The sequence below is a fragment of the Platichthys flesus genome, chromosome 1, assembly GCF_949316205.1.
Source record: "Platichthys flesus chromosome 1, fPlaFle2.1, whole genome shotgun sequence".
Lineage (NCBI taxonomy): Eukaryota > Metazoa > Chordata > Actinopteri > Pleuronectiformes > Pleuronectidae > Platichthys > Platichthys flesus.
The window spans coordinates 16,322,976-16,350,937 of NC_084945.1; the positions used below are offsets into that span (position 1 = coordinate 16,322,976).

Genomic DNA, 27,962 nt, shown 5'->3' on the forward strand with positions numbered 1-27,962 from the left:
CCACTAAAACCTACGATAGCCTCTGAAAGAAAACAACCTCAAACAGACATCATGAGGATTCTCTGAATTACTTCAATTGTCAATCTGCAATTAAACCATTTTCTTTCAGCCTCAGTGAATCATGATGCATTTCATCGGTCACGTGTCTTGAATACTAGGACATCACATTAAATACACTTGTGTCGCATCGAGCGACAAAAGAAGGATTCAGCCGTCAAAGCTGATCTTGGTTATTCAAATCAAAAGTTATGCGATAGATTTTCGAAGAGGTTAGTGCACAGCATTACTCACTCTCAGAACATATTGGTAGGTATCATATTTACAAATGCAGATGAGATGAAGATAAATTTAACTTTTTGTACACTCAGTTACAGAATAGTTTTGTTATTGAAAAAAAAAACGGGTACTAGGTGTATCTGTCCCTTTACCCATATGTGTCAGACTGTATCACATTAACCATACATTATGTTATGCACACAAAGCTACTGTGTAATGCCACCTACACTACAGGTATGTGTGTTTGTGTGTGTTTAAGTGTGTGTGTGTGTGTATTCCTGTACTCATTGCTTTGTGAGGACCAGGCATAGACCCTACAGAGTGAGGACATTTTAGGAAAGTGAGGACATTTTAGCCGGTCCTCACTTTGTCAATGGGCTGTTAAAAAGTTAAGACTTGGATTTAGGGTTATGATAAGGCCTGGGTTAGGCAAGGTAAGGGGCTTGGGAATGCAGTATGCCAATGATTGTCTTCACGAAGATAGAAGTAAAAAGTGTGTGTTTGTCTGTTTGTTTGTTTGTTTGTTTGTGTGTGTGTTTGTGTGTGTGTGTGTGTGTGTGTGTGTGTGTGTGTGTGTGTGTGTGTGTGTGTGTGTGTGTGTGTGTGTGTGTGAGTGAGTGAGTGAGTGAGTGAGTGAGTTTGTGTGTGTGTGAGTGTGTGTGTGGGTGGGTGTGTGTGTTTGTCTAACTGTACCATGGAAGTTGAGTATGAAGAAGCCTCCAGTTGAAAAGTCAGAGTGAAAGCGAATCAGGACCTTTGGGCTGCTACTGTATGCTGACTCTAATGCTGTGTTGCCACTGAAGACTCCAAGCTGAGGGCTGGGTGTATCTGGGCCATCCCTAAATAAAGAAAGAGAGACAACAAAGACAAGTGGTGATGCTTAAACTGCAGGTAGGATACACTGCAGCAAACAGATGCAGACATGGAAAACAGACTGGCGAAATGAGATCTATGCATATGACATACAATGATTAAGTATGTCTTTACAAAGCAAGCAAAGCCCTTTCAGTTAAAATGTATTAGATGCATACTAAATTTAACATGTGCAATAAAACAAGGGGTGACATATACATAATAATAGCTAGATGCCCAAGATAAGGACAACACAGATAAAATATATTATAACATGAAAAGAAATATGCAATAATTCTAATTTCAGAATAATAATCATAAAAAATATTACAATCAGCATAATATTTTTAAACCAACTTAAACTATAAAATTCCTAATAATGGTAATCAATAATAATAGTGATACAAATCTGCCGCTGATTTTCAGGGGGATCATGGGTTGAGAACAGTGTGAACGTCTTAGAAAATGATAATTGAGGATATACTTTCACTGACTGGATTTAATTTCTAGGAAGAGAAACTGAAGCCAGAACATGGTAACCTTCTTCAAAACAAACACAAAACTGATATCTGCTCAGCCCACATGTGTCTTCATTGAAGTGGTAGCAAAAATGTATATTTTTTTTCCTCTTTGGTTTTTTGAACAAAGCCCATGGATTAAAGGCTTAACTTAAATCATTAAATATTGAATGTTTGCGAAAGGTTTCATTTTATAAAGTTTCTAAATGCCCAATTTTAGGTTTTCAATGAACATGCCATTGGATTAAACAAGGTTTTTAAAATTTTAATTCATGAAGAGGGCCTGGGATCTCTTGGCTGCTCAATAATTCAAGGTCTTGTGAAGGTGTTGGAGCTCTTTGGAGAATCAAAGTGCGCTATTTGGATCATTTAAATCTAAACTGACTCATAAATTACAAATCCATATTACAATATCTTCTACAGCCCAAATACAGTTATAATACAAATTATTAAAACATGTTTTTAGACTCAAGGTATACAAAATCATAATGTATACTGTATTTTGTGTGACAATTGTTTAATTACATAACGCTTTATTGTTTATTTACTCACAAATCAAATCACACTCTTCCCTGCAATATTTTATGGGTAATCACAAAGGGCAGAAAATGTGCACGAGGAAAGTGAACGTGACTCTGAACACTAGGATGATTCAACCTGCCAAGAAAACATAATAAACATGTACCTCCTAAAGTGAGTAGTTCTACCATCAAAGACTTTGACAATATCTTCGGCCCATATTTATTTTCGTATACAGCTATAGTTAAAAGGTTCTCTTACCTTTATGTATTTTTTATGTAATATCTCATTTTATTGTTTTGAAAGGATCATTCATGTAGTAAGACTTAACACTCTTATTTTCGGTTTACCACAGGTGATTAGGTGCAGTGTGGGTTGGGAATTATACATTAAGAGAATGATGGAGGCTGACACCATTCACCTTCAAAATGAAACCATTTTACAGTATAATCAGTGCATCCTTGGCCACAGCACTATCAGAGTCTAATGGAGGAGAAAACAGTGGATCCCCGACAAAATCATCTTTGAGAGTAAACAGACAGCTTTGTGCTGAAGTTTCCGATTTACCATGTGAAAGAATCAGAAATTACTGAGTGAACAACGAAACTGTGACATGAGACAAAACTTTGTGCATCAAATATCGTGATGTGCCTTAAGTGCGTTTGTTTTTTCCTGCTCTGACAGCGCTTATCACAGCTGATTGCTGCAATTTTCCGGGCTTTTATAGATGCTTTTTCCTGGTGAATGAAACAAACCATATCTGTATTTACCGTTTCTGGTTAGATTTTTCTTTCTTTTCAAAAGACCAGCAATAATGGAGATCCAATATTATACAAAGCACCAATAGTGCACAAAATCATTTGAGCATTGTCAAACAAATTTGAAAAATATGGTTATTTAATAAGCTTTTCACTTGATTAGAGGATTTCAGTGAGTAAATAGTATAACAAATTACTCTGCTGTTATGGTGTTAGATGCATCGCCCACTGTTAGACTATGGTCCAGTGAGTTTAGGCAACATGCCAAACACGAATGGTGGCAGACCACAGAGACAACCTAGGTCCCTGGCATCTGGAAACAGCTGCTGTCACATGAACTCAGTAGTACTGGGCAGAAACCAGTAACACACATAGCTGAGATATGAGATAACATGGGCTAAACACACCAATCACAACTTCAGTGAATGCCAGACCAGAAAGAAGCAGGCTGTTGAAGAAAACCACTAAGAGTGAATATCTTGTCTCATCAGATATGGAAGTAAATCTGTGTCATCGGGATTTGAAACAAAAAAGACATTGAATTTCTAGTACTGAATATTTATGCATGGAAATTATGTATTTGAATGTTTTTCAACGTTTAAAATTCAACCGCAAAAAATTCAACCTCAAAAAAATTCAAGCTCAAAAAATTCAACCGCAAAAAATTCAACCTCAAAAATTCAACCTCAAAAAATTCAACCTCAAAAAATTCAACCGCAACATCCGGGGATCCAAGGAGGAGCAATCGATTCCAGATTCAAGATCGGGAGCGTGCGTGAGGTGCTTCGGTGAGTGTTTAAACTCCTCTATATGCCATCGGTGTAGTTTGTTTCTGTAAGATGTAGTAATAGACAGCTGACATGTGTACATTCACGGACTTTATTGGACATAAACTAAGTGGAACTTAAACGAGATGACGTTCGGATTTAAAGTCCGTGAATGTACACATGTCAGCTGTCTATTACTATGTCTTACAGAAACAAACTACACCGATGGCATATAGAAGAGTTTAAACACTCACCGAAGCACCTCACCTCTAATGTTCATTGCACATTTAGATTTATATATCTATACACAGAAACCATTTGAAAAATCTTTGGGCTACAGCATCTACAACTGGAGGTTTAATTTGACCAGAGACATGTTTGCTTTGCTCCACTTATTCAGATCCAGTATGAATCGGCTCGGGATCTAACTCATAAAACTAACCATTTAAAGTTTAATATTTCACTAAATAGAAACTATGTATCCAATCAATTCCTTCATAACCCGGCAGTTCACACAGGGAATAATCTGTCTCCTCCCACTCTGTTCAAGTCAATTCACAAATCCAAACAGTCTAATGCCCAATTCATAAAAAGAGCAGTGGCCCTGATGTTGTCCTCTTGTGGGTTCAATTAGATAATGTCTGGTATTGTGCTTATATTCACTGCTGATGCACATAATTAAGGTACAAAATCCATTATGGATGAAAAAGTTTCAGAAGACCTGACATGTTCATGATTTTAGTCATTCATCCACTGGAAATACCTATAGTACATCTCACAATGCTACAACCATGTTTGTGTAAAGCAAACTTGTGTGTGTCTGGACAAGTTGAAAGGAACCAACAGATGAACAAAAAAAGTATTAAGCTTGAGGCCTCCAGGATGTAAGCTAGAATGCAGGATCTATTGAAGCATAGATGAGCATTGAGTGCATCTCCAATGAAAAGAAAGGTGACCTGAGTCAGTGATGCATTAACCTTTCTTCTGACTGACAACAACTGGAAGGCAATTATGTGTGTTACACCTGTGCTGTGATGTGAACCAGCAGTACATCTGTCTGTAGTAACACATCTTTGAAGTGACATACCTGTAACGGCTGTAGTTTTGAAATAAGTAATTTGTTTTATGCACATTAGCTGATTCAAACACATCAAACGTACAGGCTGTGTCTTTGATGGTTACTCAGTGCTCGAAAACAGAGAGCACTGACGTAGGTAACCGCTCTCTACCCTTTACCTAACTGTAATGTCGATGCAATAGACCTTTCGGATCATCCACTCTAAATCTGTCCACAGCCCTGGAAGGTAGATGGTATCCCACTGGGTCTGAGAAAAGGACTCCTCTCTTCAGAGTCAGCCTCCAGTCACTTCCAAATATATTCATGTGTTGGAGATACAGCTTGACTGAGCAGTGCTATAGTACATTGTGTAGGCACTAATCTCACCTAACTGATGTATTTTTGCAACCCTCGATCTATAAATGTGATTTTATAATTCTATTCACAATGAAATGTACTAAAAACACACGAATTACAAAAATCAAATGTAAAACCAGCCTCTCCACACTGATCTCCTTGGCTGTGGTGTCTGGTGAGATTGAAGGTGAGTAGTCACCGACTGTGAATCTATTACTTTCCCTCTGCCTGCATTTCAGCTGCTCACTCCCCAGAGCTTGACTCCTCAGCCCGAACATTAACACCTGACCTCAGCACAAACATCAAATATGTCTTTACTGAACCAAACCTGCACCAATTGATGACATGTCCCAAATACTACAAGATCCTGTTTTTCTTCCTCATATATTTACTGTTCAATATTGTTTTTTGTGGGCAAACAGAAACTGTTAAGTGAGTAATTTCTCTTGGACTGACCCCAACTTGTGAGATCCAGTTGAGTCCCGTTGGATTTGTGACCCCCAGCTCCACCATCCTTTCCATTACTTTTCCCCGCTCCCCACTGAATCTCGTCATTACTGCCAGAGTTCCTGAGCCCTATCCGGGTCTGTGTGTGGCCATGGTACTGAGTTAGATTGAATTGGTCAGTGGTCCCATTGTAAATGCATTGCTCTCACACCCTCTCTATTACAATTTTACCTCCACACTGAATCCTATTATTACTGCAGGAGAGTCTGTGTATGCATATCACAGAGTATGTGGGTGTGTGTGTATTATATCGGGGGTCTAAGGAGCTGCGATCCCTCTGTATTGACCAAGCCTAACACAGATGGATTTGAGTTGATCTCCTTGTATGATAAAGTAATAAACAATTGACATATATATAGTATTCCTGCCTTTGCAGAGTGAAGACTTTTTTTTATAAAGTAAAAGCTATATGAATCCAAAATGCAATCAATACCAGGGCTGTCTGTTTGAGAGAATATATGAGAGGAACTGACAACGATGAATAAAAAATAACAGTAAAAGTTGATTCGCCAGTTTCTTGTTAGTGTGCAGAGAGAAGATAGGCTATAAGAGCAGTCAGGACTCAGCCATCAGTGATGCAATCATTTCCAGGATAAAGGGCAACGTTGAGAAGAAGCTTTTGCATTTGTGTGTATGTGCATTCAAGTGCGAGTACCCACACTTACCAGACAGCAATGTAATCAGTGACAGGCTCCGTCTGCAACAAGGTAAAGTTGATATAAACTCCATGTCCATGGGGAACAGTGATGAGCCAGATACAATCCTGGGAGTTGGGATATTCATTGGGGTACTGAGGTGAGTAGATGGTCCCATTTTCGGCCGTGACATTATAGCCGCAAGGAGCTGTAAGAAAGCAGTGTTGTAAAGTTATCCATTTGCAAATTTCACCTTCTTGTACTGTGTTAGACCTGGAAGGATCAGGGGCTGTGACTAACTGCTGAGCTGCAGACAGTAAAGATTATAATTATTATCATCTCTATTAACAGCGGGAGTTATAGTGGTGGTAGTAATGAGGACAGTGATTTTTGTATAAAGGAGTCACACATGTAATTTACTTTCTACCTATTTGCCAGCAGTGTTGATTTGTGTTACTGGTGACATACAAACCATTTATCCAATTAACAGACCTGAACATTTTGTGAAATACTCTCATTTAAAGGTCATTGGTTCTTACCGTCACAGCGTGGAAACGGGTGGTTCCACTTCCGGTTGGTCCCATGCAGGCAGGTTAGTACGGGGTGTCCAATCAAAACGTAGCCTGGGTAGCACTGAAAAGTTACTGATTGGCCAGCGCTGTAGTCACTGTTGATGATGTCACCATTGGGGAAAGGAAAAGGGTCCTGGCAGTTTTGCAGTTGATAGGCTAAAGAGAGACAATGAGAATTTAATTTCGTTTAATCTGATTAATTCCAGTTTCACATGATTTTTAGGTTTCAGGAAAATAATACAAGCTGCTCATTGGTTTCTTACTGGAAGGCGTTCAGCTATACTTTGAATTAATGCAATGTAGTTATGTTTCTCTATTTTCTGTTAGTCTCCCGAGTCCCAAATGCGACTGCAAAAGTCTATTAGATGATCTATCTTCATCTAATAGACTTGAAGGGCATGAACAAATCTATGTTTAACATAGGTCACCAGCAGTAAGTGCAGCAATATATCATATCTAATTCTACAATGTTCTCTGAAACACTGAAACTTTTTATTTCATCTCACTCTGTGGGAGTGTCATGATAAGTCAAGTCCTTCCATTATAGGTGCTATTGAAAAAGAGCAGTGGTGACTTTCATCAAAATGAGGAGAGAAGACAGAGATAGCACGAGAAGATCCAACTAGCACCAGTTCAATACAAACAGGGTCCGTAACAATGTACAGATGCTGGAACTACAACAAAGAAAATGGCTTCCACAGATTCCTGGAACAACCTTCCATCTGATCATATCAGGGATGTTTGTGTCAAAACCTCAGCGTGTGGGTAGTTTTCCATTGTATTCATACAGATCTTTTGGGGATCCAGCCCTTATCCCACTGAGGCTTTACGGATGTGCACATGACTAATGAACCATTAATCTCTAAGGCAGAAGCTGAGCTTGTATCTTCAAGTGTGCAGGGGTGAAGGATGGAGCACTGCCAATCGTGATCCTCAGGGGAAGAATCGAGAATCTTTACGTGTATTACATCCGACTACCGACGATCTAGAAAAAGGAGGCATCTGGTACAACTCCATGTCCACATCAGTGCCAACAGTGAGGGCTAGCAACGACAAGCACTGCAGTGTTAGGGGACTTGGCCATAACAGTGTGGAAGAAAAATAGGAAAATGATTGATTGTGTCCGAAATCATCCACTCACTCACTATTCCCTGCTCGGGAAAAGAAAAAGACACTTTCAGACCTTACTCAGTTGTGCGTTTGCTCTGTGCCATTAATGACATCATTGTCGCAGGTTTACGACATTCAACAAAAAAAACGTCTGCCGGTGGAAAATCTTACAATAAATTTGTAATGTTTACTTTAGACTTAGTAAAAAAAAGATATTGAGCATCGTTAAATGTAGAAAAAAACTTGTTTCCCGCTCTTTGTGCTGTGATGTGCTGCTCTGCTTCTCTTTACATTTATACAAGGGGTCGGGCTGTTCCTGCTGCCCTCGCTCCTCCCGTCTCTCTGCTGAGCGCACAATGCATGATGGTTTATAATGCTTGGTTAGTAACCATCGGTTGTGCACTACTCTTCGTGATGCATTGTGGGAAACAATAAGTGCACTACCATTCAGACACCACTACAAAATGCCGATCTGACCATATAGTGCAATATATATTGTGGATCAGTGAGTGATTTTGGAACATTATGATTATGTGGGTTAGTATGTAAGTTAATAAGCCTTGTTCTAGTTATGCTGGCATACAGGCCCACAGTGCATTTATTGTGTCTTTGAAGTGAAACACTCAGGGCTACAAATAAAGCCTGCTGGACACGATGGCTGTCTCTCACAGGGGCTTACTAACAATCCATCTCTTTTAATGATGAGAGGAAATTAAGCCATAAGGTTTTTTTCTAAGTCTTTAACATGACTCATCCGTTGATCAAAGCTCAAAACCTCTCAGCAATACATGTTTTCATCGTACTCTTCATTTCTTGGCACAAGCAAAGCTTTGTAATTTGTCCACTAGGTTTGGATTTAAAACATTTGAGACCAATTTTTTATTTAATCAACTGAAAGCAACCAGCTTGTGTTCTCTACCCCAAATACGGGGGAGACTAAACATTTGGCTCAGTTTGAAAACAGGTGTGTGCTCTCAGCATCCCTTGAGGGGCTGCTTTCAACTGAGAGCGACTGCTGGGAGACCTCAGGGTTTGTGTTACTCAGTGTCTGAAGTCATCGCCCTAAAAAAAACATCTTAATTAGGCAAAAATAAGAAACTCACCCTGATAGTTCAGTTTGAATCCCGGCCTGTTCTCTGAGTGGTCACTGTAGAAGTGAACGATTGTCAGGTGGGTGGTGCTCAGTAGCGGGGGCGGGATCTGCGAACCAGTAAACTGTCCAATAAGAGCAGAGCTATGCTGTGGGCCGGCCCGGACCTCTAGGAAGTCATGGTTGTCTTCAGAAGAGAAGTTTTGGAATTGAATATGGGCTCCTAGAATACAAGGACAGAAATCCATGAGCATTACAGTGCAGATGGTTTTTACACCCATCAGGATCATACATTTCAGGACTCAAGGGGGAATTTAATGGATTTGAGAACATCAACAAAAAAAGTTTACATTTGAAAAAACGTTCACATATGAGCTGTTTTCAGACTCCAGTAAAGTGGGTCCAGACATTAAGCGGATTTTCCCTTTAACATATGAGTAACACAGAGTTAGATTCACATCAACAGGAAAATGTCTAGAGCATTCCGGCGGGGGGTTGTCCCCGGGTAGAGAATGAAGGAAGCAGAACTTGATTCTGCTGCGGAAAGCACAGTGTTTTTTTTTTACAGCAAATCCACAGCCGTCTCTGCCCTCATAACCAATAGCTCTTACAATCGAATTGTCTTCGGAACTGGCCCCTGTTTTTCATCCTGAGACAGTTTTACGCCTCCAGTTTCACATCCGTCATGTGATGGACACCTTATCAACATGCCAACTTGCTCGCTGTGAATTTTCTGGACATCTCTCATGCGCTCACTGGGACTTTATCCATATATTTGACTAGGGGGCTATCAAAAAAAGTTCAGGAAAATGTCTGAAGCAACTGGTTTTGATTTCACACATACAACCCCTCCGGAAAGTTAAGGTAATGTCCGGACTTTGTTGAATGTCTGAAAGCAGCTACAGAGACAAAAAGATAGACCAAGTGCTTAAAGTTTACAAATCTTTAATGGTGTGTTTTTATATTGTTTGTTAGCATACAATTAAGACAACTCTAGTTTTGTTGCCTGGGACGATTGTTGAGTATTCTGTTATCAGTATGATTACCCTATCAGAAAAATAATCACGTCATATACTTGCTATAACCTGGCAATAATGACGCACAGATAAAAAGCAGTGTCCTATTCAACATCACACCGAATAGGACATCAGTTAGTGTGGTCATTAACCAGAATACACCATGTGTCAGCCTTCAGCCAAACATGTGGTAGAGCTTTCAATGAACCGTATGTGCCGCAGATTTTGTGCTTTAAAAGAAGGTCTGTTTCCCGACTCCACCAACAGATGTACTGAAAGTGACACGATCGTTTTAGCAATGCTCTTACCCCCCCATCAAACTTACCATATCCAGTTGGCAGGGTTATTTGCCAGGTGCAGTCCAGGTTGCCGGGGTAGTTGCCAGGGAAACCTGGACTCAGGATGACACTGCTCATCTCAGACAACACCCCACCGCAACGAGCTGACAACACGAGCACAGTAAACACAACAAAAAGAACAGGTGAAACAAGGGCAACGTGGAGATCATCTCTTTATCCTCTCTGTTCCAGCACAGCTAGCAAAAAGGGTCAAAATTCATAATACAGCCACATACAGCAACACAATTTTTGTGTGCTCATTAAAAACACTTGATAAGAATGTTTAAGTATATAAGTATGGCAAATATGTATGAAATATGTTTTTCAAATGTTTAATTTACATTATTTTATTTTTAAAGTTCAGGGTTATGAACTTTGACCAGTGGTAATATCTGCTAATGTCTGGGGACTGAAATTAAAATTTAGAAAGTCATTAACTAGCAAAAACAAACAGAGGTGCAAGAGTTCAGTGTGGGTCTAATAAATGATATGGCACTCTATTACTGTAAGCTGCTGCCTTTTACAGACAGATTTGGTGCTGATTGGGTTGATACAAGAAAAAAAGCACTTGAATCTGAAACGTTCAATGAAGGGGGCTGTGACAGGGTTAAGTTTCCATGTTAAGGTTGTGTTTAGCTGAAATTGGCTTCCTAGACCTGCAACACGTTGCACTAAGGACCGAGTTATTCGGCCTAAACACAAACATCAACGTTATCAAGGTCCCTTAACATTACTGCAGAAGTGGGAGAGCCTTGGTTCAAAGTTCAATGCCAACCTCACACCTACAGGATGTTCAATTATACATTTCGGAGTACATCCAGCAGCGCCATGTGCTGACGTGAGTATGTGTGTGTGTGTGTTACCTATGCAAAGAGGAGGTGGGTAGTTCCATCGACGCACAGTACCAGGCATGCAGGAAATGTGTGAGTGGCCCTGAAGGTAATAATACAGTTGATTAGCTTAGAGAGGAGAATAGACAGTGGTTAGGAAGTTTGTGCTTCACAATATCTAATCTGCTTCTATTAAACTACACATAAAACATATCACAATAAAGGATTTACTCTGTAAAAACTGTATGCAAATTAGTAAAAAACGACTCTTTATTGGTCGGTTTATATGTTCATTACCTGCAACGTGTACCCAGGCTCGCAGGTGAACGCCACCACTTCATTGACCATATATCTGTCTCCAGTTTTAAGTCCATTGGCTGGGATCATTGGCTCTGGACAGGTGGTAAGACCCACAGCTACCGAAGAAAAACAAAAGTACAAATGACAATTAAAATTTCTAATTTTTATTTTATCTGTGTTAGACCTCTGGCTCAGGTCTTTGTCAATGACATGATGACAATGTAGATGAGAAAACACAATAAATGTCAACGAGTCATCACACTGATATTGATATTGAAGCTTAAGCCCTGTAACTGTAGGGCTAACGGAAACTTTTGGTCCTCAAAATGTATGAGAAATAATGTGCCAAATTAAATGTTAGAGTTCTAATTGCTCTAATGACTTTTGTTTTAAGCACAACTAATTTTGAATTGATAGTAATATATGTTACATTACATGTCATTTGGCTGGCGCTTTTATCCAAAGCGACTTACAATTATTACACTCAACATTTTATGAGGGGCCATTTAGGGGTTCAGTATCTTGCCAAGGACACTTCGGCATGCAGATAGGGTAGAGTGGGAATTGAACCGGCAACCTTCTTGTTGAAGAACCCCCACTCTACCACCTAGGCCACACCGCCTAGGTATAATAAGTGTGTGCATCATCATCATTGACTGATTTTGGTCATGTGTTCACAAAACAATGAAAGTAAAACACATACTTAGTAAGTTTGACAGCAGGCAGCCCTTTATCAAATAGCATCAGTAAGGATCTGTGTGTGAGTGTGTGTGTCTGTGTGTGTGTGTGTGTGTGTGTGTGTGTGTGTGTGTGTGTGTGTGTGCAAGTGTATTTCACTTGTAAAATTCTGCAGGAGACTGCCCTAGAACAGTCACCATGGTAACACAGGGGTAGAAGAGGGGCACAGAGTGAAAGAAGGGAGAGAGGATTGAATGTTTGTTTGTGTGCGTGTGTTTGTGTGTGCGTGTCTTGTTGGTTCATTATCTACTTTCCTACAAGCAAAACAAAGTGATCCCAGAGAGCTCAACCTACACACACACACACACACACACACACACACACACACACACACACACACACACACACACACACACACACACACACACACACACACACACACACACACACACACACACACACACACACACACACACACACACGTTTGTGTTGTCCCTGTGACATTCCATCAATTACTTGGATTTCCTGGAGAGTTACTCGGACCTTATCCGCGACCACTACTGGCCTAACCCTAAACTACACCACAGCAGCCTTAACATCCGGTCCAAATGGTGAATGGTCTTTATTTATATCGATCTGTTTTTGTCTTAATGACCACTCATTACAGTTTTGCCATTTACCCATTAACACACACAGGGTCCTGCATGTTGGACGTCAGGAGCAGCTCAGTGTGTGACATCTGTGAGTGAGCTTGCTTCTGTTACATGAGTGTCTGCTTACAGAGGGGTATGAGCAGGACTTTCTTAGAGTGAGCATAAGTGGAAAAAGCCGCATGAGACTGTGATGTGGAGACACACACACACACACACACACACACACACACTGTATATTTTTAGGCAGAGCATCAGCAGGCTGTCATGACAACTGATCAATTGAACTATTCAATTTTGCCCACCATCTCTCTCTCTCTCTCTCTCTCTCTCTCTCTCTCTCTCTCTCTGTACAAACAAACGACCCCCTCTCTTCCCTGGTTATGAGAGAGCAGTGATTCTCTGTAAAATGCTGACAGTACCACAAACCGCCCCACTAGGGCCACTATAGTACAACCAGACAGTGTCAGCATTTAAGTCTAACTGACTGGATTTATTATACTTCCTTCTCTTTATTTGATGACAGACCAGGGACAAAGTTTGTCTCAATGTGCTCTTTGGATGAAACGCCTTTCAGTCAGCCGAAAATGATGAGAACATCATCACCACAATCATGTACGTGTCCCCAGCAGATGATTTCTTCTACTCAGACAAGCTTCCACAAAACTGCTAACCAGCGATTGGGGAACTTTTCGAAGCACAGTCGTTAGTTTGGTGCCATAATAGTAATAGTTCTAATGTACATGTGTAAATACCATAGTATTTGATAGTTGTGGATTTTTATGGGGACTGTATTATTTTGCTACATGACAGAATTACGAGACTCTTTTCACTCAGTAGGAAATGTAAGAGTAGAACCTCTTAAGAAAGAAACAGTGATTTTAATAAAGAGATATGTGTATTGGGTTAAAAAAAGGAGGACAATTAGATTGAAGCCTGGCCTACATGTCTTCTGAAATGATTTACCTGCCCTATGATGTACAGAACTGTCACTGAACTGTAGTGCTGAGTAACCTTGCTCGAAGAATAATTGATCTCCTCCTCCTCCTGGGCATTGCTTCTTTCTCAGTAACAAAAACTAAACTCACTAAAACTACAATAGATTCAGGTGTCCATGTGGAAATAAAAAAAAAAGACGGGCTGCCAGAATGAGGAGATAAAATGATAACATATAAATTGCATCCCCCTTTCGGAAAGATTTTATTAGAATAAAAATGTACCACATTTCCAGTGAAGCTGTAAGTCATTTAGGGCAGAATTCTGTTGACACAGAGGTGGTTCCCAGTTGCAGTTGGAAGAAAACAATTGCCTTTTCTCACAATACCGTAGCCGCGGTTTTATTGTCATGTGACACAGCGACATTTTTGCAGGGACCGTGAAGGCAGGCAAAATTTCTAATCAGCATGCATCACGTTCCGTCAGCGCTGTGCAGTGCTGCGCTTAGTCAAATGAGCCTGTATGTATCCTGTGGGTGTAAAATAGTTCATCAGGGAAGTAGATTTCCCTGGTGTGTGCACTAAAACCGAAAAACGCATGTGTGAGTCTTTCATGGTAATGACGGTACTGCAATACCCATGTTGAAGCAGAACGTGAGACTGGTGATGGTGATACAAGTGCTGCATTTTACTTCCCACCTCTGGGGTGGGAGTTTTTTTCAGCTACGAGAATATTTTTTTTCCTGGTTTTGCAAGAAACACGTTATTATGAAAGTTGAAAGCCTAGTTTGTGGTGAAACCTCCAATAAGGAAGAGAGGTTCTTCTGGGGTTCAAGTGTTTCACTCATTTCAAGATAAGTAGAACTACCATCTGAGAAGTACATGAGCAAGTACATGTGGAGTGGGGGTGGGGGTGTCTGTCCTTTCATCTATCCAACTAACCAACCACCAGCCAACCAACCAACTTATATTTTGTATGGCCCCTTCATACAAATACTTTGAAACTCATGTTTTTACAAAAGAAACTTCCCCTATCCACACACAAAGCAGTACACAATTTCATAAATAAAATACAATAATAGAGTTTCTAATAAGAAAACACCTTCACAAATAAACAAACCTGATAAAAAACACCAGAGATAGGATGAAAATAATTTTGAACACATTTGAGGTAGGTGTCATGAACCTACCTATTTTGGGTTAGGGTTGTTTTTCTTTCCTTTCACACTCTTAATTTTAGTCCTGTTTTGATTATGATGCATCTCGTCACACTGATTCACACATTACACTTAGTGGTACACTGACCCCAGACCTACATTAATACGCCCTACCCAACCTGAGAATATAATTTGCCTTGACTCGGGTCTGTGGTTGGGTCATTTTTACAAACAACAAAGAGGAGCCTTGAGGATGTCGAATTCTAGGACGGTTTCTCTCCAAATCCTCTCCCAAAAGAATCTAGGAGCCTTCATAAAAAAGGAAAAGCCCCAGAAGCCTGCAGAGAATGCCACCTGCACTGCTCTCAACTCAATAATATATGTGGTGCTGGCTTGAGCAAAATAAATGCTAAAACGTAAAAATAGCTGTGGCCTGTCCCACCATTTCCACCTGCAGATTATTCATGATACTGTATGAAAGTGTCCAATTCTGTGAGTCACATATGGTCTCATCACTGCAGTCAGATTTGGGCTGGATCAGGTGCACCTGCTATATACGAGCCTCACTGAGAAGATGAACCACAGTTAGAAATAGTGAAGCAGAAATATAGACATGATGTGCTGTGCCCAAAAGTGACGCTTCCTCTAGGTTTTCTCCCCCCTAGTTATTGCACGACAACACACAGGGCCGGCTAAAACACCATTCAGCCACAAAAGTGTGCGTTCACCTACTTACACACAGAAAAAGCACACCCGTAGAAATCTGCTCCCACACACACTCACAGAATGGGACATGTTCATTGATCTAGAAGTGATTCTAAGCTAAAACAACTAGAAAGGCCTGAAAAGCACAACCGTGCCCTGACAGGTGTGTGTATGTGCATAATCTCATCATCCATCTACATAGTATGTTTGTTTACAACATGCATGTGTGTACGTGCTGTTCTTTTGTACTTTTGTGCATGTATGAAACAAGCAAAAGCACTTGATGTGTATGTATGTGTCTGACAGTGTTCCTGTTTACATCCCTCAAGGTGTGTGTGTGTTGAGTGTGTGCGCTCCAGTGTTGGTCACAGTATGTGTGCATGCTCTCAGGCAGTACCAGTACTAACCAGGTCAGGTCACTGACTCTTGCTATTCAATGTTAAGGTTTTGGTTGTAACGTGTGTGTGTGTGTATGTGTGTCTGTGTTCCTGAACTTATATTTTCACGAGGACCATTTTAAGCATAGACCCTGCAGAGTGAGGATATTTTGTGTATGTGTCTTTGTGCATTTTTGGGATTGAGGTGAGAGGGGTTCAAACATTCTCTCCTCTGCTTGTTTACATTAGTAATTACATTATTTTTTTAAATCAATCAATGTGTCCATCTATCCATTCTGACCTTAGTCCCATTAGGCAGTTATGTATACATCCTAATCGCATTATCAAATAAAAGCATTATAACACTGACATGTACGGTTACCATCTGCTTGGTCTCATAATCACACTATGCTCTGTAACATGTTAAAGTAAATATGACTGGAATATTAAATGATAAACTCATGTTTACATCATAATCAAATGAATGTCTTATTCAGATAAAGATTATTAATCAGATTATTTGTGTCCAGGTAAACGTAGGTAAAATCATTATCGTACTTTTGTATTCTAGGTGAAAACCTGCTGCCACCACGCTGATGTCACTCTGAAAATGCAGAAGGAGCTGGTTTGACGTTGAGTTGAGGAGGGCGGGAGCTGTCGTTCCTGTAACGGACAAGAGATACAGATACAACACAAACAGGTGAGGAGTTTTTACAAAAACTTGTTATAACATTAGTGTTTTACAGGGATATGCTCAATAGATATCGAAAAACACAGGAGGATATCAAAAATAAATACAAATAATCAAGTTTATGTAACACAACAACAACAGATGCACACATACTATGCACAGTGACACATTTTTACGCAACTCCTGTATAAATCCCAACTCCAGCTGGGAAATGATGTGTATAGAAACTGAGGGACATCTTGCCCTCAATGGACAGCTAGGATTTTACTGTCCTTATGTGAAGCAACCCTCATCTGCCCGAGACAAGCTGCTCTGTGGCCAACACCAGATCACTGTGGTCATAGTGGGCAGCTCCCCTGTGTGGCGTCTTGAGAAGGGCAAAGTGATTTGTGTGTGTGTGTGTGTGTGTGTGTGTGTGTGTGTGTGTGTGTGTGTGTGTGTGTGTGTGTGTGTGTGTGTGTGTGTGTGTGTGTGTGTGTGTCTGTGTGCGTGTGGCCCTATGGGCGGCATGTTTAATGTGTGATAGGTTTGTGACAGGTATGTGCTTAGGGCAGGTCGCAAGGGAAACTCCGCTGGGAAATTGTGAAAGGTTAGATTATTCTTTATCCCTCCCTGACTTCTTTCCCTCTCTCTTTCTCCTCCATCTTGTATTCAACCTCATGGTAAAACTCTTCCCCCCATCTCTCCCTTCCTCCTATCTTCTCTCCTCTCTCTAACTGCCTGGAAAGCAGAAGAATTACATGTCTTAATAACATTGTTTTATTTTTGATTGAAGATATAAATCATATGTCTTGGTATTGCAACCCATCCATCTTAGACCTCCAGTGAATACACTTTGTGAGTGTATCTATAGTTCAAGACCTGTCATATCTAATTCATCATAGATGTGTGTATTTGTTTCTATGTGTGTCTATCAGCCTGTGTTGGTGCGTATCTATAGTTTAGCAGCTGTCATATCTCATCCATCATAGATCTCCGGAGTGTTTTTTGTGCATGTGTGTGTGTGTGTGTGTGTGAGCATATTGTCATACCAGAAAATGACCCTAATTTAGGAGCTGTCATGTCTCCTCCATCGTAGATTTCCAGAGAGTCCCAGTTGTGCTCAGTGGCAAACGTCATCACTTGGATCTAAATATAAAACAATGAAAACAAAGAAGGACAACAGCCTCAGATTTAAGATTTATCTTCCATAGTTGAGTGCATCGTACATTCCTATATAAGAGCTACTGTACCTGTATCCCAGCCCCTTCACTGACATGGATCCTCCACAGACAGTTGAGACTGTTTGGGTAGGGCTCAGGATAACCAGGCGACAGGATCGTACCACGACGCTCGGTCACGTTGCCACTGCAGGGAACTAGAGAGCAACGAAATACAATATGGATTTCTTAGCGGGGTTAACTCAATTGCTAACAGATACCCTTAGGGAGCCAAAGAAAGTAAATATGATTTACAGTACTTGTAGCATAAACATAAGAGCTAGCTGAAACAATTTTTAAAAGGTTCTCTCTTGACTGGGAGGGATTTCACCCTGGCTTATAATGAGTTCCTTTAGAATCACAGATGATATATAGAGATGGACAATGTGTCTCCGCTTCCTCCAACCATCCAGAAATGAAGCCAAAACCGCTGCCATCTCCTGCTGATGACATTGTTTGGAGCCACTGTCAGCACAGTATCAAATGGATGATGGAGCTGTGCCATCAAGGTCCTTCCAATAACTGGCAAATCTAGGATTTTCTAAATCAGGAGCTGTGAAGGAGCAACAATTTAGCTCAAAAACATCCAAAATTGACACCTTCCTGATTCAGTAAGGTGTCATTTTGTCTTTACTGTTGTATGTATAGCTTTGAGTAAAGTGATATATTTTGCAAATTACAGCAAACTGTACTGTACTAAAAAAAAGCTTTTAAATAGATCTTCTTAAAGAAGGTCTTATTTTTTGTTAGTATTTTTAGTAGTGACTTTTCTTTAAAGATTACTGACAGAAAATTCTGGATCAGGTTTAAACTGAGGGCCAGCGCTCGCTGGATCCTCCCCTAGATCTTGGCAGTCCCTGCTCCCAAAACTAGCTCCTGATTGTCATGAGTCAGTCTTAGTGGTCCATCAGGGTGTTTTATCCCATTTTAATAGCATCAAATGACAAATGAAACCCAAACTGAAATACAGTAGGTCAGTGATAAGAACTACCTAAGGTAGAAGACATAGAAGTTAGAAAATAGAAATGGGTTCATAACATTTATTGCAGCCAGGCACCAGGATGCTTTCGCTTCACTTTTGGAAACTGCCATGTCATCCGTCTTCATGAACATTCCATTGTTATAATCAATGTACAGACTACTGACTACTTCTTTATGTTAGCTGGTTGCATTCACTGTAGATTTCAGGGGAGCCTTACCTATACAGCTTGGAGTTGTTGAATTCCACTGTGCGAGGGCACCTGGTATGGCCTGGCATCGGATGGCACTGGACCCTTTCAGCAAATACCCTGGACTGCACTCAAAGCGAACCACAGAGCCTGCGGAGAACTCGGAACCGATCCGCCTGCCGTACCGAGGCTCTGGCACCGAGCTGCACTGACTGTCACTGGTGCGAGGCACAGCTACAAAAATGACAGTTACAATTAATACGAGGGGAACAAAGAGGGGGAAACAGAACTGCAGCTGTCAGGAGAGACACACGGATGTCAAACTTCAATTCGATGTAACTCTTTGTGTAAGTGTATGTACGTGTGAGTAAGACAAACAAACAAAGTTAGAGTTACCTTGGTAGACGAAGTGAAAGCCTCTAGCTGACTGGCCACTCTTAGAATTGAACCGCAACATGATCTGATTGGAAGTTGCCAATGGCAATGTCTCTCCTGGGACAGAGACAGAGACAGAGACAGAGACAGAGACAGAGAGAGAGACAGAGACAGAGACAGAGACACACACACACACACACACACACACACACACACACACACATTGATTATAAATTATTAACATTAATACAAATAATAATTCTTAATCTTATTTTGCAGAAAAAACAGACACAGCCTGCACTGTACTAGTTTACTGTTATAACTTTAAACTTCTCCTTTATTTTTGCCCTGGTGGTAAAATGCCAAATGTCCTCACAAGTGCAGGGATGCAAGAACAAACACACCAAATCACAGAGAAAATATGCACACACATTCACAGGCAAACAAAGTAACAGTGATAAATGAGAAAAACATGGCCTGGTGGGGCTGACATTTACAACCATCATTAGCTGCGTCAGGGTGTGTGTGTGTGTGTGTTTGTGTACGTTGGCTCTGCGTGTTAATACGTTGGTGTGTCAGAATAATCACTTAGTTTGCTGGAACAGTGTACAACAGATTTGTTTGTCTGTGCACGTGTGTGTGTGCGTGTGTGTGCATCTACGTGCATGTGTGATAAGGTAATGATTCATTTATTTTGTGAAGCCTGGTGTGTTTCATACTTTCCTGCCTGTTTAAGTCAAAAACCCAAATTAACTTTAAGGAATAAGCCACCCATCCTACATTATATAAACAGGCCTGTTTCCTCTGAACTAACTTAGATAGATAGCAGTTTGGAAGACAGATATTGTGTAATGTGCAGCAACATGTAGCCATACAAAAACTGTCACATCCTCCAAGTTAATGTTATGCAGAAATAAGCTCACTGATCCACTCAAGAGCCTCGGTGAAACGAACAGAAATAAACGCCCAAGGGAACCATCATGTCTGTCTATACATGTTTGTGTTTGCTTTATTTTGATGTTTTTCCTTTTTTTTTATCTTCAAACACTACTGTATTCCAGCATTGTGATGCTAATTTAACTGCCAGTTGTGGTCTTGTTCCTTATTTAACAGAAACTTTTTTTCACCTTATATTTCTACAAGCACATAACAGAAGAATTAAGTAAAATATCCTTATTTTTACAGTAGGAGATTAAATGTCAATTCCAAAGGGATAACCCTGCAGCGTGCCCCCTGGCCATGACAGAGCAGAGGAACATGAAATCCTGAGGAAATACGAGCCCATTTAGCCAGCATCTATGTTAATCAATATTTCGTCATATTACATTATCCATACTCTGTCATTTACATTGATGTTGCTTCATCTTTCAATTTGTGTGTTGCTGCACAGTAACTCGAAACATTGCCAGGCTGGGATGACTCCAACTTAGGAGGATAAGGAAACCCGGGGAGGATTGTGTTAAGAAGTATCAGTGCAGTGTATGTGGTGGAGCCCCCACTGCTGATTTCTTCTTGTAAAGATAACCCATAATGGAATTTCACCAAATACATCACTGTCAAATAAATTGTGATAACGACCGGTGGTGCTATGTTCTACAGCTCCCGAGAGCTGCTTTCTTATAAACGATTTCTTTATAATTTCCTCTTTCACTGATGTGTTCAGGACCACAAGAAAAAAGGAAAACAGCTGATCAACTTTAAAACATTACTACACTGTGGGGCAGAAGTTTTAAATTATATAGGCAGGACACGTTAAGTCATAGGTGAAAAAAAACAATCATGCAAACATTCTCTTTACGGCAGCATGACCCTGACGGTGGCTGACACCCAATCAGTCACATTTGGAGACTCACCTGAATGGGACCCAGCCAGGGAGCTCAGCAGTCGAGCGTTCTCATTGGCTCCATCAAACAGCTCCACCGAGTCGTTCATCGCCGTTTGGAAAACGGCAAACTGACCAAACACCACTGAAAAAGATGAAGAGAAAAGTTTAAAATGAATGCTTTTGTGTTATTGCTTCACTTACACAATAGCATGTGCGGTGTGATTAGTTATGGACTAACCAAACTTTGGGGACACAGTGATAGAGTAGGAGCAGGTTTGTCTTGTGGTGTAGTTTAAGGGATAGTTAGGAGACAAAACAACCCCCTCAGATCCACCATACTGTCCCCCGCATGGAGCTGTGGAGAGACAGAGACAGAGAGATTTGTATTTTAATTAACATTCTTTAATTCGCATATATTAAGCAGTTGTTTAAGTCACGTTTCGGTACTGCTTACATGTTTTGTGTCATTTGTATTTTGCAGAGAGAGAGAGGGCAAGACTCATAGAGACATTTTCTCTTCCAATTCAGGAACATTCTGTGCCTGAACACATGCATATTATTATCAAAGTGACTCACCAGTCTGGAAAAGCACTTTCTGTGTTTACTAAGGTGCAGCTTCTGTGAGGTCAGTAAAGTGCCCATCTTTGCTTTTTGTACAGCATTTAGAGAAGAATTTTGCGAATGGCAGGATGATATGAGTGTGGATCTGCTGCACCTAATACTGTTCACACAAATTGCAAGAGCCATGTCAGAAAAAATTAACCAGCTTTAAAGAGCAAGTGCAACTTTGTGCAGCTGGACTCTACCGAATGGGTAAAGCAGCGATGGGAAAGAGCGAGGACTTAATTAACCTGCAATCTATTTGATAGAAATCTCAGCAGACAAAGTGTTGAACCATCATTTAGGGGTTTGCAAGGGGGTGCATGGAATTATGTTGTAATATCATAATGTTTACATAAAATCTGAACTCAAACTGATGCTTGCGGATTTACCATAATTTTTGTTTTGGCAAAGTATTGTATTGATGTTTATGGAAATATTCGTAAGTACTGGGATAATCCAAGGATCTTTTGCGAAAACACAGGAATGGATGAGGTCAGATGACGTTAAGGAAAGTTAAATAAAGATGTTATCAGAGCACAGAATCCACTGATTACACTGCAGTGAATAATACAGTAAATAGCTAAGAAGTATTGAAGGATGTACATCTGCTGGAATATTGGTCCATAGCTGACATCTAGTCGTGTTGCTTGTTTAACCGGCAGCCCGTGTGGAATAATAAGCACTGATGATCCCTGAGCTGGTATGGGATGGAATATTAAATCAATGCTTTGCTTTTGTGTCATCTGATATTGGCCAGTGTGTTCAAATAACTGCAAAGGTATGGATGGAATACATCTTTATAAATAAGATATGTATGATTAATTATCATGTCAAATTGTTCGGAATTTTTTGATTCTGTCCAATTTATGAGCAGGACAAGAGAGGGGAGAAGAGAACAGAGCCGACTAAAGGATAAACACCAAAAGACAAAGATACTGGAGAGGTTAAGAAGAGTTATTACTCTTTGGGGATTACAACAATTTCCATATCTATTCTTCCTCAAATCGGGCAACTGAGCGGAGACTTAAATTTATTTTCTACTGTATGTACTATAAAGTTTGACCCCTGTAATACAACATTACATCAGGGTAAAATAAGATAAAACAACTGTAATTTCCTCTTTTTTTTAATTAAAATAATCGTCAAGCTTTTGGTTGTACTGGGCAGCTTCCCAGTGTGACTTTGTGCAACCATAAGAGTGGGATTGTGGCACTGCTTAAAAGAAGAGCGCTTGGCACCCCTGAGTAGATGAAGGTTAAAATAAATAAATAATTGGCTCACTCAAGTCTAAAGTCCTCAGATATCATCATGCACTTGTTATCTTCCTTAGTGATGCTGTGCCAGGTTCGAGCTTCACCGACTTCTTTATTTCCTCAACAGAAGAGAGATTTAAAACCTTTTTGTTCAACCAACATGGACGTTCACACCCTAAAAATACTATTATGAGTTGAAAGTCCACGTTTTTACATTGTTGTCCTTGTGTCCCTTTAATCCAGCTTGCATGATGAAGCCAAAACAACACAAAGAGTCACTGTACTCATGTGTAGATATTGTAGAATTAAGAGTAAAGCGATACTAGCAGCTGTAATAAGCATACAGCTTCATCCACTTAGCTGCTTCAGTGATTAGAGACATCATATAGCAGTGAAGCATTTTGCTTTTAATCATGTCTTTTTTTCATGTTTTTCCCTGCTGCTGGGAGCACTGCCCATTGCTCTCAAAGCTGGCGAGTGTATCACTGCCCTAATCTGTTATTCTTATGTATTCTTCAAAGAAAACTCAACTGACTGCGTTTGGCTCAAAAGTTGTTTAGTTTAACAGAACGTTCACGTTGTCCCCAAATATCACTTGGACCCTTGTTGCTCAAAGGCTTTGTTATATAATGAAAAAGTGTAGTGCTTTTGATGTCCGTCTCCGCCTGCATATATGTGTGTGCGTGCGTGTGTGTGTCTAGGTGTGTGTAAGTGTGTGCGTGAGTGTGTGCTCATTACTTCTTGAGTTTAGCCTCTTTGGGGACAACTTTCTGTCGAAAGACTACTTAATTGGGCAACAATTTGTCAAGTTGGACACAAAACTCAAAACACTAATAAGTGGGTCAGTGGTTAGGATATGGGTTGAGGCTTTGACAGGTAGTAGTTAGGGCAGAGGTGGGGAACTTCTGACATAACGGATAATAATTTGATCTTGCACATGATATGGAACATTAGTGCTTTAATTTGGTCTGATTTGGACTGTGTGCCAGGTCACGGTCCAGGTGAATAAGACTGACATGCAGTGGTTGTGTGTAATCGCTGGTGTATATGAGTGAATTCACATAATATCCACTAAAAACATAGAGGTCTACTGTTAATCTGCCTGAGATCTGTGGACTAATTCCCCTTTTGGTTTTGAATAATACAAAAAATATTGTATTTCCCTCAGTATATCTCTTGTCTCCACAAAGGCCCAACAGTCCTCTTTTGATACCGCATTTAAATTCAATAGATCCTGATTTTTATTTATTTATAGCCTGGTATATTTTCCTCTTGATGTTAAATAATGTGAAAATAAATACTAATCTGCCCCCTGGTCTGGATCCACACCAAAGTTATCTGGGTTCTTTCTAGACCCATTCCACATCCTTCCACCAAGTTTTGTTGTAAATCATCCAGTATTTATTGTGTTATGCTGCTAACAATCATAGATGAGGACATATCCTCCTAGGCCAAGAAAAATAAAACAAGGTGAACCTGGTGTCACAATACATTGTTATGTTGTGATTATAAGTGAAAAGTACTTGAAAATAAATCTACTTATGAACAGATACATGAAAGTACATATACCAACAAAGTAAAGCTGCATCACACCACTGATAAATAATGTAAAATCTATGAAGTGAAATTAATTAAAACAGTTTCTATTTTTAAATGTAAGTCTCTGATATGATAATGATGGCAGTAAGTGGATGACGCAGAAAATCCCATTCAGTGGCGCTATGCAGTAGCATTGTAGTCTCACCTGATAGCATTCAAAAGTTGTGAAACAATCAAGACGTGCACTATAATGTAGCAAAGGGTTTGTGTAACTGAAATTGCACTTCTGCTGCACCCTCCTCAGATTAGCTTCTTCCTCTTCACCACAACACAGCGGGATAAAAAGTTAAGAGAATGAATTCATATGGGGCTGAGCGAGAGCACAGCGTGTAATATCCGATATTAGAGCGCTGCAATAAAAAAACAGACCCGTATCAATCCCAGCTACTCCTGCTGCATGACCCACGAGTAGAGGAACCAGGAGTGTTACAGACCTGGTGTGTGCGCATTTATACACCAGGTTAGAGGTCAATGAAATAGGTGTGTATCGATGTGTATGGGGGTGGTGGGCGTGTGACAAAACCGCCGCAGCAAACACATCGGTCAACACCCCCCCCCCCCAGACACCCACGTACACACTGCAGGTGAACTCATTTCAGTTGACTCCTCACCTCATCTGGCCTCTACTCCTCTGGTCTTGTTATGGTTGCCACTGTGTGCACCTCTGTGACCCCGTCCCAAAGTCCACCCGCGCCATCAGCTGTGATCTCTAACAGACTTTAATTATCATCACCTCCGCGCTTGTCGAAAATGTGAGAGCAGGAGGGTGCAAAGGTGGAATATGTTGTTTGAGAAATGGGCCAGCGCTGTGAATTAATCTATTACCGGGGTCACCGACCGGTCTGTGGCCACTAAAATCTGAGGATGCCATTTTTGGGGTGCTTTTTTTGGAGTGTCGCTCATGTTTTGAAAATATAAAAAGGCACTAAACGTCTGTCACTGATAGCTTATTTTTATTGGTTACATTTTTTTGGACCATTTTGTACTTCCCCTGGAGGGTCACTTCCTCAGGCAAAATCTCTTGCATTTCAGTGCTGTAAAATCTGTGAATAAAGGGCTCAGAAGGCCCACCAGAGAACCCAGAGGCACTTTCCAATTTCACAGTGGGACAGCACCGAGCTACTGCAGACTTATCAGCAACACATGTCAAAGTATATAAAGCATGTGTGTGGACATCAAGACTCAGCCCGTATTCTTGGTAATGTTGGTTACTCAGCAAAAGCCGATTTACATGCCCACGGATTTGGTTCCTACTCCATTGCGAGAGAGTTGTACTCGCAGGCATTCATCCTCCTCCTTCTGACTCCCATCCCCTCCTACTGACTTCCTGTTTCCTAAAGCAGCAGAGTTCTCACCCTCTGTCGCCCCTGTCCTCCTGATCCTCCGCTCTGACACTGATTGATATTTTTGGAATTGATTCTGTTGTGCTGCTGCATCGAAACCTTGAGGTCTTGAGGTCTCGTCTTGATCTACCCACAATTCCCCAGTGGTGATGCTCTAGGCTCAGGTGTCAGCCTTATCAAAAGCTCCTTTCACACACACACGTGCTTTGATCACTCAAACACACACATGCTCAAATGAAAATCAACAAAAAAAAAAACGCTATGCAAGTGCACTTTGATTATCCACACACAGACACGCAAACATACACGTGCACCGTTTTGAGGTCCTAGTGACTCATTACTGATTACTTTAGTTTTTGCTCTTACACACTTTATAGTTGTTTATACACAACTAGAAAGGGTTAGGGTTAGGGTTAGGCACTCACCAAATTCACACTGTTTGCATCTTTCAGCGAGAGCAAATGTGTCAAGTGTCATTTTTATACATATGCAAACTGATTTTTCAGTATTTTGAAATTTGGTATTGTTTACTTTCATGTTCACCACAGCTTGCAGCCTTCGTTACCTTTTGTGATGCACTAAGGAATTAGTTGCTGCGTTACCAAAGCCTGTGGATCAGTAGATTGGGAGACACCACTAGGATTGTATATCATGTCACCTGTGTGCATTTCAAAAATAAAACATTACCGTGGCACTGAGATCTAAAACAGGGAACTTTGGTTTAACAGCAGCATTTTTTTATTTCATCAAAATGAATGAAAACAGTTTTGTATTAAAGCAGTATAATGTTGCTGTCCTTGTTGTTATGAAATATTGCATATAATGACCTGAAAACAAGACAAATCCTTAATATGCACACAAGCAGTCTGCAACGCTTGAGGCTATGGGGTCAAAAGGACAATCTCAGGGTGAAGAATAGTATTTCAGGCAGATTCATCGATAATACAATTTCAGCTGACAAAAAGTAAACACACAGTTTATTTTGTCCTTCATTAGTTACATAGATATTGTTCAGCAACACACACGCACACACTTTTGTTTGTTTGTTTTGTTTTTGTAGGGACAAAAACTAAGTCCTCAAAATGTAAATCATTAATTTTCAAGGTGAAAACAAGGTTTGAGGTTAGGTTTGGGTTCAAGTTACAGTGACAGTTATGGTTAAGCTTGGAGCAGGCTCTGACCTGCAAAGCCCTTCAGGGTGTGTGCGTGTGTGAGTGTCTTTGTGTGTGTGTGTCTGTGTGAGAGATTAGTGCCTCTAGGCGGCACTGTGTAATAGCAACATCTTTCTCTCCCGTCTTCATTTCTGTGTCTCTCTCCCACTATTCTTGCACACACACACACATACACACACACAACTCTATCAACAGTCACAGAGAATTCCCTCTTTCTCGCACCAGCTCTTAGTTACCATGGAAACCAATAAAAGAGTGGTTTGAGATGGGAGGTGTGTGCGTGCATGTCTGAGAGAGAGAGAGAGAGAGAGAGAGAGAGAGAGAGAGTTAGTGAGAAATGTTGAGGGAAAATGTAGAGTAAATCAGACACAGACAGAGGATGTGGGAGGAAGGTGAAATAAGAGAGAGAAAGGATGGAAAAAGGGGACGAGAGGGAGGAGAATGAGATGTAGATACGGGGAAAAGGAGAGAGGTGGAGGAGAATAGAGGAAGGCGGGTGTGTATGTGGGATGGAGGGAGAGTGGGGGGCTGAAAGTGAAGACGAGAGGAGACAGTGGGAGTGTAAGTGGAGATGTATTATTTAAAGAGGTCTCACCCTGTCTAATGAGTTTGGTCTAAAAGCCCCAGGAGCTGCCCGAAGACAGAGACAGACAGACGGACCAACTTCCCCTAACCATGTGGTGAGAAAACTCAATGTACAATAAGAGCCGAGGGAGGAAAAGAGCAGGA

At 40.6% G+C, this 27,962-nt stretch overlaps 1 protein-coding gene across 1 annotated transcript in view; it reads right to left on the minus strand.

Moving 5' to 3' along the window:
• LOC133952820 (CUB and sushi domain-containing protein 1-like) overlaps window positions 1-27,962 on the minus strand; it is a 284,080-nt gene that overhangs the window by 52,512 nt on the left and 203,606 nt on the right. The window contains exons 32-45 of the mRNA XM_062386890.1: window positions 21,502-21,618; window positions 21,292-21,405; window positions 19,460-19,555; window positions 19,094-19,297; window positions 17,928-18,052; window positions 17,727-17,823; window positions 16,563-16,667; window positions 11,500-11,618; window positions 11,236-11,305; window positions 10,360-10,476; window positions 9,032-9,241; window positions 6,786-6,974; window positions 6,277-6,454; window positions 970-1,115 (exon numbers count right to left, since the gene is read on the minus strand). Coding sequence (XP_062242874.1) covers window positions 970-1,115; window positions 6,277-6,454; window positions 6,786-6,974; window positions 9,032-9,241; window positions 10,360-10,476; window positions 11,236-11,305; window positions 11,500-11,618; window positions 16,563-16,667; window positions 17,727-17,823; window positions 17,928-18,052; window positions 19,094-19,297; window positions 19,460-19,555; window positions 21,292-21,405; window positions 21,502-21,618 — 1,887 coding nt within the window. The remainder of the gene's footprint in view (window positions 1-969; window positions 1,116-6,276; window positions 6,455-6,785; window positions 6,975-9,031; window positions 9,242-10,359; window positions 10,477-11,235; window positions 11,306-11,499; window positions 11,619-16,562; window positions 16,668-17,726; window positions 17,824-17,927; window positions 18,053-19,093; window positions 19,298-19,459; window positions 19,556-21,291; window positions 21,406-21,501; window positions 21,619-27,962) is intronic.